The 16,872-nt window shown below is 44.4% G+C and overlaps 1 protein-coding gene across 1 annotated transcript in view; it reads right to left on the bottom strand.

Annotated features, from left to right (window-relative positions):
• The window catches only part of ANGPT1 (angiopoietin 1), a 144,505-nt gene that overhangs the window by 40,125 nt on the left and 87,508 nt on the right, over positions 1-16,872 (bottom strand). The window contains exons 4-6 of the mRNA XM_028736293.2: positions 14,187-14,419; positions 5,754-5,881; positions 1,494-1,595 (exon numbers count right to left, since the gene is read on the bottom strand). Of these exons, the coding sequence (XP_028592126.2) occupies positions 1,494-1,595; positions 5,754-5,881; positions 14,187-14,419 (463 nt within the window). The remainder of the gene's footprint in view (positions 1-1,493; positions 1,596-5,753; positions 5,882-14,186; positions 14,420-16,872) is intronic.

Here is a 16,872-nt window from a genome sequence, read left to right as displayed (position 1 = left end):
AAAGGTGCACATTTTAAAAACATTAGTAAGCACACAAAATGTGTATGTTAGGATGAAAAGGAATGCATTGAAAATGCATATTGTATGGGTAAATGAATTCAAAGTTCATACAATTTACATGTGAACTTTGTTTCTGTTAATTTTGGAAAGCCTGAAAAAAAATAGGACGTATCAGATCTATAACTGAGAACACCAGTGAAACTGACATAGAATGGACTTAGGCGGGTCTGCCCGTCCTTAAATGGAAGAGGAAAACACTTTCAGCACTGAATCCAGCAGAAGGAATGCAGATGTCCTCAGAGTCTGATTATTCATTCTGAGAAACCACACCATAGCCTCAGTCTCATCAGTGATAGTGGAGCCAATGGCTGCTAAAGCAGGCCAAGTGCAGTTGCCTACCAGAGGCAGAGGAAGCCAGCTGGACTGAGCAACAGCCCCATTTTAGTCTCAGTCTAGGAGTGCCTGGTGCTGAAGCAACATTTGAGCCTGCTCCTGTCAGTCTGTCTACAGCCTGAGCTGCTCTTGGAGCTGTCCATGGTTCTACCTTGACCCTGAACTCTTGCCTTCAACATATACTCTTCCCATGAACGTGAACTGCTTATGGGTCTGCTCCCTTCATGTTGGACTGGAACATTCAATGGGCTGCAGTTACTACCCACTTGGACAAGAACACTTATGTGGTGACACAAGTTCAAACAGCACCTCCATCTGAGGGCATCCCAGCAATGAGTCTCTCCACAGCCCTAACATCTGTTGTTCCCCCACCTCAAATTTAATACAAATTTAATACATAATTTGTAAATGAATAATCTAGGGCAGGTTTTCCCAAACTTGGGTCTCCAGCTGTTTTTGGACTACAATTGCCACCATCCCTGACCACTGGTTCTGCTAGCTAGGGATGATGGGAGTTGTAGTCCAGAAACAGCTGGAGACCCAAGTTTGGGAAACCCTGATCTAGGGCAAGGTATCAAGTATAGCAGTTTTCCTCAGAACAGTGACTGTGATCCAAACCAGCTTTCTCCTTTAAAATACTAGTCATTTCCCCGTGTTTCCTTTCAGAGACAAATCTCCCTCACTACATGAGAAGCTCCCATTCTTGAGCAGAAGTCCTTTCCCCTTGTTCACAAGGGAGTTTGGAGCTCACCCAAGGTTACTTTTATTATTCATGCTGAATGTGACACATCCTCTTGGGTTGAGGAATGGAAAGCATAGACAAAGGCAACAGATACATCCCAAAATCTGCGAGGGATGGGGAGTTTCTGAGCAGAGGAGCTCTAAGAAGTATGATTCATGTTAAATCAAATCAAGAAAGGGGTCTTTAGATGGCTATATGAGACTTGAGTCACATGGTTCTTCTGGCTTTCCTGTTTAAAGGCCACATTCCCAGCACAAGTTCTTAACACAGTGTCCGCTTCAAAATAATAATGATTTTATAGCAATTTCCCCATGGATTCTAGGGATAGAATTCCTGTAAGTAACTCCCCCCAGCTTACCATCTTGTATTCTTTCCAGCTTTTTTGGAAATCTAGGCTCCCATCTTCTCTGTGTTGTATGACTGTCCAGCCTCCTCCTGCGGTCTCCATGTTACAAAAAACCTAGGCATAAGAAGATACACTCGTCAGGTTCACTGTGCGGATCTGGGCCCTTGATAGATCCAGGTCAGCTTCCTGCCTCCTGCAGTGGCCAATCTGAGTCTTCAGAAAGCTTTGCAAAAAAGCAAATTAGATAGTAACCCATGTTTTTAATGCCTAGATTCTAAACCAAAAAAAGGGGGCGGGGAATAGAGAGTTACTGAACATGGAGGGTGGATTTCTCAATCTCAGTGACCCAGGGAGCAATCGTACACACAAGAAGCTGGCACAAAGCAAGCTGGCATAAGTCACACCAGATCCAAACTCCACTAGCAGTGGAGCCACAAGCTAAGCCTGACAGAGGGAAAACAAGCCTTCAAAATAGTTTGAGTTACACTATTCTCTGACCCTGTCAGAGCCCTCAGAAGACAGGCAAGCACTTACCACACTTTGAGAAGGCGCTGCACCACTCGCACTGTGCGAAATGCACCTCTGCCCACATGCATTTAACTATGTAAGTAAGGCCCCCTCTCCACACACCAGCAGCTCTCTCAGAGCTGTTTCCCTCAGGTGCTATCTAACACAGCTTTGAAACATCCACATGGATGGGATCTATAGCACAATTCTTTCTAGCCTCAGCTGAGAGAGTGTAACAGTTAGAGACCCACACAACCACTGTTGGCCACGTGTGGGAAGGGTTGGGCAGTATGTTCCTGCAGGTACATGCAAATGGCACGAAGGATCCACACCACTGTGCGCTTTATACTGCACATCTTTTATGTGAGATGCTGGGCCATATACCGTATTTTTCGCCCTATAGGATGCACTTTCCCCCCTCCAAAAATGAAGGGGAAATGTGGGTGTGTCCTATGGGGTGAATACAGGCTTTCGCTGAAGACTGGAGAGTGAGAGGCTCTCGCTCTCCAGGCTTCAGGAAGCTCTGTGCAACCCTCCAGAGCCCGGCTCGAAGCCGCGCCGGCCTCCGTAGGGTCGCACAGAGCTGCCTGCCCTCCCGGGCTGTGCGCAGCTCTGCGCGACCCTCCGGAGCCCGGTGCCAAGCTGCGCTGGCCACCAGAAGGTCGCGCAGAGCTGCCTGCCCTCCCGGGGTCCGCGCAGCTCTGCGTGACCCTCCGGAGCCCGGCGCCAAGCCGTGCCGGCCTCCGGAAGGTCGCGCAGAGCTGCCTGCCCTCCCGGGGTCCACGCAGCTCTGCGCAACCCTCCGGAACCCGGCGCCAAGCCGCGCTGGCCTCCGGAGGGTCACACAGAGCTGCCTGCCCTCCTGGGGTCCGCGCAGCTCTGCATTCCAAAGCCTCGGGCATGCTCTTTAGCACGCCCGGGCTTCGCACAGCTGTCCGCAAGCCTGGGGAGACCGGCGAGGCTCCCTAGGCTTCCGGATAGCAGGCTGTTCTGGGGGCTGGGGTCGGGGGAAGCTAGCCCCATGCCTGGGGGGGGGATAATTTTTTTTCTTTATTCCCCCCCCCCCAAAAAAAACTAGGTGCGTCCTATAGGGCGGTGCGTCCTATGGGGTGAAAAATACGATATATATATATATATATATATATATATATATATATATATATATATGATGCATTCCTATGCCAAAAGGAGCTTTCACTGATTGTATAGCTTACATGGCCATGTATTTAGGAAACAAGTTAGTCAAAATATTCTCAGCCCTTTCCCTTTCCCAGGAGGGGGGGGGGGGGGGAATGAAAAACCCTGATTTTCAGGTTTTGCTCAGTCTTCTTACTTGAAGCAATTTCCTTAAATATGTTCATACTCAGATGCACATGCTCCAGAATGGTTGAAAGTATTTCAGAGTTCCTCTCAATGTGATCTCTTAGCAAAGCTACATGCTCCGCTGGTGTTTAGAGCATGATTTTAACAAAAGTTGTTATGAATTCAGTGCAGGTCTCAGCATTCTCACGCAGGAACATAGAAGGAACCGGACCTCATGACACTAGCTGGTAACATAGCGCTGTACATGGCCTGATCACATGGGGGTCACTACCCAATTCCTTTCAACTGTTTCCTTCATAATTGTCCAAAGGATGCTATTTCATCCTTAGCTGAATCAATTCCATGCCTTTCACTCCAAGGGGTATTGTCCGTTCTGGTGTTATGCGGTTCCCACTACTGAATGAACTTCCAGTCCGCTTTATGCAGCCAAGAACCCCACATTTTGTGTCAGAGGAAGGGGATTGTACAATGTCCCCCACCCCCTGCCACCAAATGGAAGCCTTATTTGAGGAGGTAAGATCAAAAAAAAGAAAAAAATCTAAAGAAGTGCTTTTGCTTGGAGAAAAACAATTTGGCTCTCTGCTTCCTCCCACAATGACATTTGAGTGCAAACATTTATCTGCACCATGCGGCTTCATTGGTCTTTGATTTATAACCGCCTTTTTAAAGCAATTCATGTATCTTATTTAACGCTCGCATCAAGCTCCCAGAAACACAGTGGCTACTTTTTTTGCACATTAAATCCTCATACACCATTCTGTAGGCTTATGTTTCCATATGGCAGCTGGGGGGAGGGCACGGCTGGGGGAGATATATAAGCACACCCACACATACAGGAAACTTCTTGAAGTGTATTTTTTAAATTTTTATTTATTTATTTAAAAATTTATTTATTTATTTATTTTATTTATTTATTTATTTATTTATTTAAAAAATCCATTCCTAAACAGGTTAGGGAGTTTTACTGTTCTGAGTAATGTAGCAAATTAAAAACGAGGAATCAGACAATGACAGAGGGATTTGCAGCACTAAATTATTCACTGTGTGGTCTGGTCCACTCCATAGCAATGGAAGGGAACACCTGCCACATTAACAGGAATGGCAGGCTGATTATAAATGTTAGCTTGCCACTATCTGAGCCAACAAATGTCCTCAACTGGCTCATGTCCCAGACAAGGTCAAGGCACTCAGCTATTAAACACCTTTAACATGTTTTGAGGTCGAAACTTGAATACACACACGAAATAAGAACTTGAATTGCTCTGCTTTTTTATTTTATTTGCTTGATAGTGGATGGAATATAACCTGAATCATCACAAGGCAGTGGAGTCTAATGAAATGAAACTCCCTAAACTGATAAGAGATGTATCAAATTTACAACAACCCTATGGAAGCGTGTGCTTTTGTTGTTGTTTTAGGATTAAAATATACCATAGCTCTCAACTTTATTTCAGATGCTGCCAGTTCCAGTCATATGTCAGCTGAAAGAATTCCATCAAAAATGGAAACAGGAGTGGGAAATGTCATCTTCCTTTTCTGTCCCATGTCTGGTAAAGAATAAATCCAGTGACTATGATGGGTACAGCAACACAAATGACGTTATCTTTGGCCGAAGGTGAACAGTAGCTGAATGGAAACAATGCCACATGTGACTAATGTATGGCAGGATGAAAAAGGATGCCTTCTTACATCCCTAATGATGGACTGGTCAGAAGAAGTCATTGTGGTACATAGGTGACTGCACCCAGGACTCTTTCTTCTCTCCCTCTGGTAACTGGAGATACCAGTGAAATGGATCACTGATGGGACACGCATTTTGAAACTATCTAGCACTGCTCCAAGCATTGCTTTTTCTTGCTAGTTTCTTTAGACGTCTTTGTATTTAGAGGATCATGAGGATCAGAGGACCAGTGTGGTGTAGTGGTTAGGAGGGGTAGACTTGTAATCTGGTGAACTGGGTTCGCTTCCCCGCTCCTCCACATGCAGCTGCTGGGTGACCTTGGGCTAGTCACACTTCTTTGAAGTCTCTCAGCCCCACTCACCTCACAGAGTGTTTGTTGTGGGGGAGGAAGGGAAAGGAGATTGTTAGCCGCTTTGAGACTCCCTAGGGTAGTGATAAAGCGGGATATCAAATCCAAACTCCTCCTCCTCCTCCTCCTCCTCCTCCTCCTCCTCCTCCTCCTCCTCTTCTTCTTCTTCTTCTTCGGCACAATATTGCAACTTACCTTATTACTGCAAAATTTCAAAATCCCTGTTAAGCAGACACCTGCTTTAAAATCCCTTCCTGCAGAAACTGAGGAGAGGGGCCAGGGATGCATCACATCTCTCAACATTAGAATTTAAAGATATGATACCCAGATTGCAAAAGGCCAACTCCTGAGCTCTGAAGAGTATCTAATGAAACAGTTTTTTTTAAAAAAACAACCCACAAAAATTATTTACCTTTTTAGGTTCTGATATGTTGTTAACATAAATAGTGTAGACACCACTTTTGTTGAAGCCAGCTTGGTATGCATCAGCACAGTCTCTGAATGGCCTGTCATCTTCTCTTTTTGTACTCTTTAGTACAACTGAAAAACAGAAAACGAATATGGTGTTGACATCAGCAGTAACAGCCGCATTGCAGTGTTATTTCTAATGGTGTATTTTTTGTTAATGGTTGCTCTAATATTTTTACAATGTGGTGACATAAAAATACTTTCATAAATAGATCAATATAATATACAAAAATTAGAGGCATTTAATTCAGTGACAAGCAGAGTGATACCACAGCCTGAGCAACTGAGTCTAGGTTATCCTGGTCAAAGGGCAGATCCACACTCGTGGTTTTTAACATTAAGGATGGGTTAAGGGATGCTGTTGATAATGTAGATGGACACATGGTATCCTACTTTTATGTTCATAAAACGTTATTACCTTGTCTTTTTTATCACTTAATTTTTAATTGTTTTATGCTGTTATATCAGTGCAACACTGGTCATATGTCCCTAGGTAGTGTTTTGTCTGGTTTTTTTTACTGCATTCAAACTCTGACCCCCCTCCCATGGTATTCAAGGGGCAGATAACAAAGGACATGGAGGGAGAGAGGAAGAATTAAAATGTGAGACCAGATGGCAGAGCACAGCAACCAGTGTGGCCAGGTATTACTTACATTTGATGGGGGGGGGGAACCAAAGGTTAAAAAATGTTTTTGATTAACAAGTATGCCCTGTGACATTTTAGGACGACATATCTAATAGCGTTCCAATAGGGGGAAATAATGTTCAAGAGCTCAGTGTAGATCCAGCCCAAGAACAGCTGCAGTTGGTGAATTAGCCTACACTGGGCAGAAGCATTCATAGCCACAAAAGCCACTTGAGACTCCAGTGATAAGCCCTGCAGAAAGAGGCAAGTCCTCACCTGGTGCCTAAAGAGATGGGGAGTGTTGATGCTACCTGGACCTCATGGGGAAGTGAGGACGATAACCCTGCTACTCCTAGGGCCTTCTGGTGGTTCCCTCGCTGTGAGAAGAGAGGTTACAGGGAACCAGGCAGAGGGCCTTCTCGGTAGTGGCGCCCGCCCTGTGGAATGCCCTCCCATTGGATGTCAAGGAAATAAACAACTACCTGACTTTTAGAAGACATCTGAAAGCAACCCTGTTTAGGGAAGTTTTTAATGTCTTATGTTTCATCATGTTTTTAATATTCTGTTGGGAGCTGCTCAGAGTGGCTGGGGAAGCCTAGCCAGATGGGTGGGGTATAAGCAATAAATTATTGTTGTTGCTGCTGCTGTTGTTGTTGCTGCTGCTGTTACTGAGAAGGCCTTCAGCAAGGTATAGACCTCTCCACAAATGATACAGTAAATCAGGGGTCAGCAAACTTTTTCAGCTGGGGGCCGGTCCACTGTCCCTCAGACCTTGTGGAGGGCCAGACTATGTTTTGAAAAGAAGAAGAAGAACGAATTCCTATGCCCCACAAATAACCCAGAGATGCATTTTAAATAAAAGCACACATTCTATTCATGTAAAAACACGCTGATTCCCAGACTGTCTACAGGCTGGATTTAGAAGGCGACTGGGCCGGATCTGGCCCCTGGGCCTTAGTTTGCCTACCCATGCAGTAAATTAACAGATAGAAATAAACAGCTACAGGTTTGATGGAGGAAGCTTCTCTATCCTGCCAACATGCCTATCTGAAGCACACAATATCTGCTGACGAACGAAGGTGGAAGCCCTATGTTTAAGTTATGCTACGATACATAAAACTCACATTACCTATTAATGGCAGGATTTGTGACTCACAATCTGTTGGCACTATATAAATGTTAAACAGTAGCAGCAGTAAAAGTTTTACGGAGGAATCTTAACGTCTTTTGTTACACTTAGAGAGGGAAAAGGCAACAGAGCTACTGTTACATTGCCAGATTAGCACATACTCTCTCCCTTTTATTATCAAGGAAAACATCCATTTGCTGCCTTCTTCACCTCACTTTTCTTTTGAGTTCCTAGCACAGCCCGATGGATGAGGCCCAGAGTTTATTGTTTTAGGCTGTTTATCTTGAAAGAAAAATCAAGGCAGCTTAGAAGTCAAACAGTGGGAAAATAGAATGAGAAATCGGAACAATAAAATAGGGTGCTGTTGGCTTCATTCAAATGTTATCATCAGTCTGGGTTGCTGAAAGATTGCTGAGATAAAAAAGATTTTATCTTCCTCTGGGAAGCAAATTCCACTAAATAACGGCTAAGGCTATAAAGGCTTGCCAGTTGCCTTGAAGCTCTGATAAAGAGAAAAGGCAGAACCCAGAACAGCCCCAGTCTTGCTGAGCAAGAAAGCTTCTATGAGAAGCTCCCTGTGTTATGCCGGTCCCAGGCCTTAAAAAATAAAGTCAGCATATTGAACTTTACCTAGAAGAACTTTAGCTAAAAGAATTGTTTTGTAAAGGTAAAGGGACCCCTGACCGTTAGGTCCAGTTGCGGACGACTCTGGGCTTGTGGCGCTCATCTCCCTTTATTGGCCAAGGGAGCTGGCGTATGTCCACAAACACTTTTTCCGGGTCATGTAGCCAGCAAGACTAAGCTGTTTCTGGCGAAATCAGAGCAGCGCACGAAAACACCGTTTACCTTCCCGCCGGTGCAGTACCTATTTATCTACTTGCACTGGTGTGCTTTCGGACTGCTAGGTTGGCAGGTTGTTTTGTAACCTAGGCCAAATACAAATTCCAGCAGCTGATCCGATCAATAGATGTCACCATATTCTATCATTCCAGCTGGAGTGAATTGCATGCTGTGATCACTATCCAAGGAAGAATCCTGCTATTTTTATGGTAGATGTTTTGTTTCCTGTAAGTCACCACCACCAAAAAGCACTTGCAGGAAGGAATCCAACAGGTAGAGAGTTTTTTTTGTTTTGTTTTGTTTTTACAATCACACACATTCTCTACCTGCCGAATTTCTGGGGGAAAGTTTTTATTTATGGCAACAGAATATTGTTTCTCCAGCAGGGTAGTCATTGATTGTCCTCATACTTCCCCATCTATTATTTTAAATATTTATTAGTTTTTTCCCCTTACAAATCTGTATATATACTTATCTGTTTATGAAAAAATAAATATAATTTTTTTTAAAAAAAAGTTTAGTACACACAGAAGTTCAACAGGTGGGTCATTTACAATCACACTTATTCTCTATCTGTTGAATTTCTGCCTCTGATTTTATTACTAAACAATAGGAAAAAATGGCAGGAATGTTTTATTGTGAAGAAGGACTACATGAAGAAAATGAAATACAAGCTTGATAACTCAGTTCCTTTTGTTTTTAAATCAAATCAGGAATCTCAGCATGGTGTGGTGGAACAATAATTCCCTTACAGGTGCCTTTCCCCCAAAATAAAACTGGCATGAAAACTGAGCTGCCAAGCAATTGTGTTCCTTAAAGACTGATGCATTTCCTCTTTCTTTCTCTTTTTTGTGTGAGCAACGAAAACCTTTGCCTTCTTGGCAAAGTTCCAATTTGTAATTACTCCAGGATGGAACTACGTTCTCTTGTATCCAAACGAAATGACTTCCGTGCCAAGAATTATCTTCCAGTCACTGCCCTTGTGCACCTCTATTCTATCTTCCCTTACTTGCTCCCCCCCTAAACTGAACCCCCCCCTCAACACTGTAACCCTTTCCTCCTCTAGAAATGTTGCTGCAATCCCTTGATCATTTTGGTTACTAGTTAACAAGCAGCTTTTAGAGATTTAGATTCAGGTAGGTAGCAGTCAAAATAAATAAAAAAATGTCCAGTAGCACCTTATAAGCACATGAAAGCTTATACTCAGAACAAACTTAGTTGGTCTCTAAGGTGCTACTGGACATTTATTTATTTATTTAGAGATTTAGGATATACTTCTTTAAGACACTTAGGTAAAGGTAAAGGGACCCCTGACCATTAGGTCCAGTCGTGGCCGACTCTGGGGTTGCGGCGCTCATCTCGCTTTATTGGCCGAGGGAGCTGGCATACAGCTTCCGGGTCATGTGGCCAGCATGACGAAGCCGCTTCTGGCGAACCAGAGCAGCGCACGGAAACGCCGTTTACCTTCCCGCTGGAGCGGTACCAATTATCGACTTGCACTTTGACGTGCTTTCGAACTGCTAGGTTGGGAAGAGCAGGGACCGAGCAACGAGAGCTCACCCCGTCGCGGGGATTTGAACCGCCGACCTTCTGATCGGCAAGCCCTAGGCTCTGTGGTTTAACCCACAGCACCACCCGTGTCCCTTAAGACACTAACTTAGCAGTAAATTTGGGAGACCAGCAAAGCCAATGTGGTGCACTCCAGAATTTGGTGACTGCAACTCCCATCAGCCCAAGCCAGCACAGCCAATCATCCACAACATCTGAAGTGCATCACATTGGCTACCCATGCTGCAGACATCGGTAGGATTCACAGTTAAACATGAAAGACCATAATAACCTAAAGCTAGAAGACATGCTTCTACTTTGCATGCAAAAGATCCTGGGTTCAGTCCCTGGGATGTCCAAGCATGCCTGGTAGGGTTGCCATATTTCAATAAGTGAAAACCTGGACAGAAAAAGTTGTTGAGCTTATTTCTGCTAAACAGCAAAGAGATTTTGAGCTTTCTCCTTAGGAAAATCAGCAAAAACAACACTGCCGACATCAGCTGCCATACGTCCAGATTTTCCAGGAACATTTAGCAGATTTTCCACCCGGACACTGCTTGCGGCAGAAGAAAGACTTCTTCCTGAAACTTGGAGAGCTGCTCTAAACCTGTAAATCATTGTGAGTGATATAGGAACAATGGTTTGACTCAGTATATGGCAGCCTCTTCATGATCTGGCTTCATATCTAGGGCTTACATTGAAAGCTGAGCCTAGCTTGACTCTCCTTCCTTGAATTTGCTCTAGCATTCCGTCCCCAGTGGACCAGTCACATCCCTGGGGACGGAATGCTAGAATGAATGGGCATTCACTCTCTCCACAGAGATGATTCTGGCTGAGAAGAAAAGGGCAGCAGCAGTAAGGCATCCATGTACTGTAGGCTGTTAGGCCTCTTTACTACATTGGAGTATGATCCTAGGGAGCAAAGTATATTGTGTGCTTTAATAACCACAATAGTGCTATGCCTGCACTTTAAAAAAAAAAAAACACCCTCATTTCACAGCCACTTTGGAACCTTTTTTTGGCTGGGAATTGAAGCATAAATGCAAATAAACATTTGTGGGTATATAGTGATCTTTGATATCAGTTGCTGGGAAGCAAGAGTAGGAGAGAGTTATTGCATTCATGTTCTGCTTTTGTTTTGTTTTTTAGGCATTTATTTGGCTCCTGTGGGAAACAGGATGGTGGACTAGATCGGCCTTTGGTCTGATGTGGCAGGGTTCTTTTTAATGTTTAAATTTGCACTAATTAATGTTTAATTATCATGTTTAATTTGCTAAGTGGAGCAGTTCAGCTGCAGAAGCTTGTCTGTTTTATACCTATTTATGGGGTGGGGTATAATTAATCACAGGAAGACTTCAGCATTCCCAGTAGCTTGTGCTAGACAAGATAACCAAGTCTGGAGTGTAGATAGAACCTTGCTGACTGTCACTCAGCAACAATGCAAGATTGCAATTACTATACTCTCTTTTAAGGCCAAACTACATATGATATTCAATGCAACAATTGCTGTTGTGAGTGAATGTGTGTACGTGTGTGTGTCAACACCAGTGCTGGAGGACCAATCAGGATCAGAATTGCAGTGTGTGGGGAGTGGGGTTAACTTATTCCTCCCACATTGCCTTCTTAGTGAAAATCACCCTCACAATTTGGCATTATTTGGTTTAGAACGGAAGCTTCCAATATTTCCAACTCTGTTGTTGTTGTTGTGGAAATTTTTATACTCCTTGAAATCCCACCTTTTACCTAGGAAATGTGCATGTTCAAAGTTGACACAGTATTTCCTTAGTGTTGGGATTCAGCTTTTTTCATGCTATAATAAACCTTGAGGTGAAGTGTGAAAAGCTGAATATTGCAAGGAGGAGTTGATGGACACAGGAAGCTAGGCTGGAGGCTGGCACTTGTAACATTTCCTTGCATCTACCATACTCCCTGTTGTTTTTGTCCATTGAGTTGGGAAAGATTGAGGGAATAAGGAGAAGGGGACAACAGAGGACGAGATGGTTGGGCAGTGTTCTTGAAGCTACCAACATGAGTTTGACCAAACTCCGGGAGGCAGTGGAAAACAGGAGTGCCTGGCGTGCTCTGGTCCATGGGGTCACGAAGAGTCAGACACGACTAAACAACAACAACCATACTCCCTAATGCATGGGGAAGGGCTGTATCTTGATGACAGAACATCTGCTTTGCATGCAGAAGGTCTTAGGCTCAATCTCCAGGTAAAGAGCACCCCACCTGAACTCCCAGAAGCTGGTGCTGCCAGTCAATGTACTGACCTAGACGAACCAATGGTCATACTTCATGTGTTCCTGTGTTGGTGTGAATAGATTCTGAATTGTCCTCATATGGAGTCAGGAACTTTCCTTTGATCAACCAAAGATTGCCCAACGCTAGTTTAGTAATTCTCAAACCCCTGATAATAATGCGATATTATATATCAGAGGATGTTGAGAAAAGGCTGTGTCAAGCAAAATTAATTTTGATTTACTCAGTAATCTAAGATCTGACACAATGAATAAGAAATTCAAAACATAGTATTTACTGGTTCCGATGTAAATTAACCAATCCTATTACTAATCGAAGGATGCTTATCTTGATACTAGCATATTTCAACATTTCCTGACATTTCTAATCACATGTTGATTTAATGAAGGATGTAGTGCTTTGTGGCTTTTCAAATATCTGTCAAATATGGTTGTTATATTAACCTAAAACTGACTTTTCCTGATTGCATGCTCGACTATTCAACAGTGATCGCAGACGTGGGTTTGTGATCCCACTTGTTGGTAAGACTGTTGATCCTACTCATTACTAAGATTGTATAGTTCCATTCAAAGTTCAGCTAATGAGAGTCAAAAATTTCTTGTAGGTTAGTAAAGACAAAAGCTCTGATGCCGTTGCACTTGCACCCAAGTGACCATGATCCCCAGTGACAGTAGATCCACCATGTCCTACCGCAGCAGAGACCTCTAACTTTCCTAAGGTCACAAAGAGCACACCAAGTGGTTGGTGCTCCATTTCAGGTCTGGGGGCTGCCCTTTCAATGATCCCTACTGGTTGGAAAGCAAATGAGACCCGGGAGAGGTTGACAGGGCCTAGAGAGATATAAAGGCTCTGCAGGAGTAGGGACTTTGTTGTGAACAAGTGGTTGACTCTGATGCCTCCTGGGGATCTGTCTGTGATTCTGCAAGCCCTGTGTCCAGTCATCTTTGCTATGTGGAACTGTAGTGATCTGCTACTCTTGTCATCCTGGGTTTTGAACATGTACTTGGCTCACCCAGGTTGACCCAGGGTCCCTTCCACACCCCACTCTGTTTAGTTCAGCCTTTCCCAAGGCAAACACAAGTCCCAGCTCAGCCACAATTCTCACTGTTATGCTCCCTCAAGGGATTGTTCTGAGGGAAAAACTTCCATGAGTGCTGCTTTAATACAAACATGTCAATATATGCTTGTATCATGCATGTGTTATGAAGCTTACCGTGGAAATCTCTTGGCACTTACTAGTCCCACTCAGTCCATTGGTAGGACTGGTCCTGGTGGCTACCTAGCAAAATCCTCAAAAATGGGAGTCTGGTTGCTGTGTTTAAGCTTAGAAGCCAGCCTTGGAACTCATCCCTCTCCCAACAATTCCTTAAGCTGTCTTATTTACTCTTGCCCACTTAACTATGCTTAAGTTCTACTCATACGACACTGCTGTGAGGTCAGATGGGGACATGCAGAACTTAGGGGTGGGGCATCTAGTAGCCCACTGAATCATACTACAGTAGTTCTGAACAGTGGCGTAGCGTGGATTATCAGCACCCGGGGCAAGGCAAGTAATTTGCGTCCCCTAACCCGTGGATTTGCGCCCCCTAACCTGTGGATTTGCGCCCCCTAACCTGTGGATTTGCCCTAACCCCAGATGTTGCGCCCGGTGCGGGCGGCCCCCCCTGCACCCCCCACGCTACGCCACTGGTTCTGAAAGCCTACATTATAATCTTAGGTGTTAAATTGGATAATGGCTTTACAATCCACAAGGAGCATAATTCAGTACCCAATGGTCATTTGATTCTGAATGTGTTCAAGGAAGCTGGCCTAAGCAGGTATTTGGAAAATATAGTTTTATCCTCAGAATGACATGCTAATAGAAATCTGGGACAGAATTGACTCAATAAGATGGCAGTCATTGTATTCGAGACATTCTGGGGAGAAATCCATAACCACCCCTGATTTAATTGTTCAAGCATATGCCATCTTACCTCCTTCTTTAGAACAAAGACTGACTAAGTTGTGAACGGTGTCCATGAGCTCCAGCTGTTGTTTTTGCAGAATACTGTTATTGGTGGTTGCCTTACTCAGCTGCCTCTCCAGTTCTTGGATGATGTAGGTCTGACGTGAAACCAAGCCTTGCAGGCTCTCTTTCTCCTCCTTCAACGTATCCAGCTCCCCTTTATGTCTTTCTTCCATTTCAAGGATTTTGTGTTCCAATAAACTAGTAGGGGAAAAACACATCTTTGTTAGTGCTAGTGTATGGGAGTAGCTGGCTGGAGAATCAAGCAGAGGAGACGAGAGGCTGCAGGTCATTCATTCATTCATTCCATTTATATCCCACCATTCCTCCAAGGAGCTCCACATGGTACACATGGTTGTCCATCTCATTTTGCCCTCACAACCACCCCATGAGGTAGGTTAGGCTAAGAGAGAGTGATTGGCCAAGGCTGCTGAGTGGGGACTATTATCTTAGTCTCCCAGGTCTTAGTCCATCACTCTAACTAGTACACCATGCTGACTGTCTTTTATATGTGGAAGGGGCCCAAAGCCTTTGAGAACCAACCCAGCTCTGGAGGGTAGCCTCCCAACAATAGGAGTGGTTGCATCTGTCACTTTTGGTTTCTCGGTTTCTCAATTTCCTCACTCTTAGTTTCAGTTCTCCACATTTCCACATCAGTTTGCAACTTTTTATTTTAAAAAATCCTCATGAAAATGCATCAGCATTGAACTGCAACTTTCTCCTAAAATACACATTTTTTTTGAGGGGGGGATTCCCAATACAGTGGGCAGCTAGCATCTGCAAAGAAAAGGAGGATAAGGGGAGGAGTGAAGGAGAAGCACACTAGCCCAAAGCTCACCTTATTATTACTATAAACTATAGTCCAGGCATGCCTGCCCATGAGGTGGGCTGATGTTCCCGCCTTGGGTGGTGGAATCCTGCGGGGCAGCACTTGTGCAGCAATGACCTCTTCTGGCAAGATCTCGTGAGAGTTCTGTGAGATCTCGTGAGAGTTCTCCGAGATCTTGCCAGAAGAAGCCACTGCCATGTGACCTTTAAAGCCCTAAACGGCCTCGGTCCTGTATACCTGAAGGAGCGTCTCCACCCCCATCGTTCATCCCGGACACTGAGATCCAGCGCCGAGGGCCTTCTGGTGGTTCCCTCATTGCGAGAAGTGAGGCTACAGGGAACCAGACAGAGGGCCTTCTCGGTAGTGGCGCCCGCCCTGTGGAACGCCCTCCCATCAGATGTCAAAGAGATAAATAATTACCTGACATTCAGAAGACATCTTAAGGCAGCCCTGTTCAGGGAAGTTTTAAATATGTAACGCTGTACTGTTTTGAACACTGATTGGGAGCCGCCCAGAGTGGCTGGGGAAACTCAGCAGGATGGGCGGGGTATAAATAATAAATTATTATTATTATAGGCAACTGAGGCTTCTGCGGGAAAGGGCACCTCCTGTTTTGCCACAGGTGGTTAAACAGGATGGGTCGTCGTCCCCCGACCATAGTTTATCATTACAGCAGAAGAGTCTGCACTAAAATACAGCACCGAGTTGCATTTCAAGACAGTTTGGAGGTTACTGGCTGGAGAAACTGCAAAGGGAGCAGAAATGAGTTTCGAAAAGCCTAGTGCTCATCCTCAGAGGAGCAACATAACGCAGGCCTGTTTCTGGATAATACTGCTGACAAACATGGCCAAACCTTGACACCTGGCAACATACCATCGCTATAATGTGAATGGTTTCCTATCTGAAAACTAATATTTGGCTAAAGAGTAAAGGTGACTAGACTGACTATGGCTGCATGGAAAATAAAAATACCACCCACCCACCCCCGCGCACATTTTATTACGATTCAGATTTCCAAGTGAGATAACATGTACAGCATACAGGAATATATTAAATATGTGTTTAGAAAAAGCAAGGTGATGTAAGATCTTGTCTCTCTCTCTCTAAATGAGAGTGATACCCAGATCCTCGTGAGTCCCCCTTGCCGCCGTAGTCTTTAGTTGTACTAGAATCCAAGGACATTTAAAGTTAAAAAATATCAGTTTCTCCAAATCTACTTAATTTCTCTGTGAGGTGTCAGAGGAAATATGGCACCCTGTTCTCAGATTGTAGGGTACATAGCGTCTTTAGAGAACAGGGAAGTGAAAACCGACACAGCAAAGGTGATCCAGATAAAGAATATAATAGTTCATCCAAAGAGGAAATTAGGCACAAGCTAACATGATACTTCACTCTGCCAGAATTTCTTTCAGTGAAGTTGGCTTGTGCATGTTTGAAATTTATTTTTGTGGTGAATCAGAGGGCGTTCACTCTTCATTGAGAACTTCAGGCTACAATATGGGGATGGGGGAACCTTGGACTTGGGGGCAGAATGTGGTCTTCTCGGTGTCCCTCTCTGACCCCCAGTACTCTCTCCACAGACCCCTCTCAGGGTCACACTACTCAACACCCCAGATCCACACTCTCCTCAAGTGTTTGGGCCTAACCAGAATGTCCTTGAACCACAAGAACGCCTATTGCTTCCCTGAATGGAGGAGGGAGGTACGTATAGAAAACCCTGGTTTTTGTGTAGTTGAAATGTCCAAAGTAAGAGTCTCCTCCATTGCGCCAGCCACTTTTCTCTCTGGCCCTACCCACCACTGGAATGCAGCCCTTTCTGGAAAGT

The sequence above is a fragment of the Podarcis muralis genome, chromosome 8 (genome assembly GCF_964188315.1).
Source record: "Podarcis muralis chromosome 8, rPodMur119.hap1.1, whole genome shotgun sequence".
In the NCBI taxonomy this organism is placed as follows: Eukaryota; Metazoa; Chordata; class Lepidosauria; order Squamata; family Lacertidae; genus Podarcis; species Podarcis muralis.
Note: the sequence above shows the minus strand (reverse complement) of the source record. Positions and strands in the feature narration are given on the sequence as shown.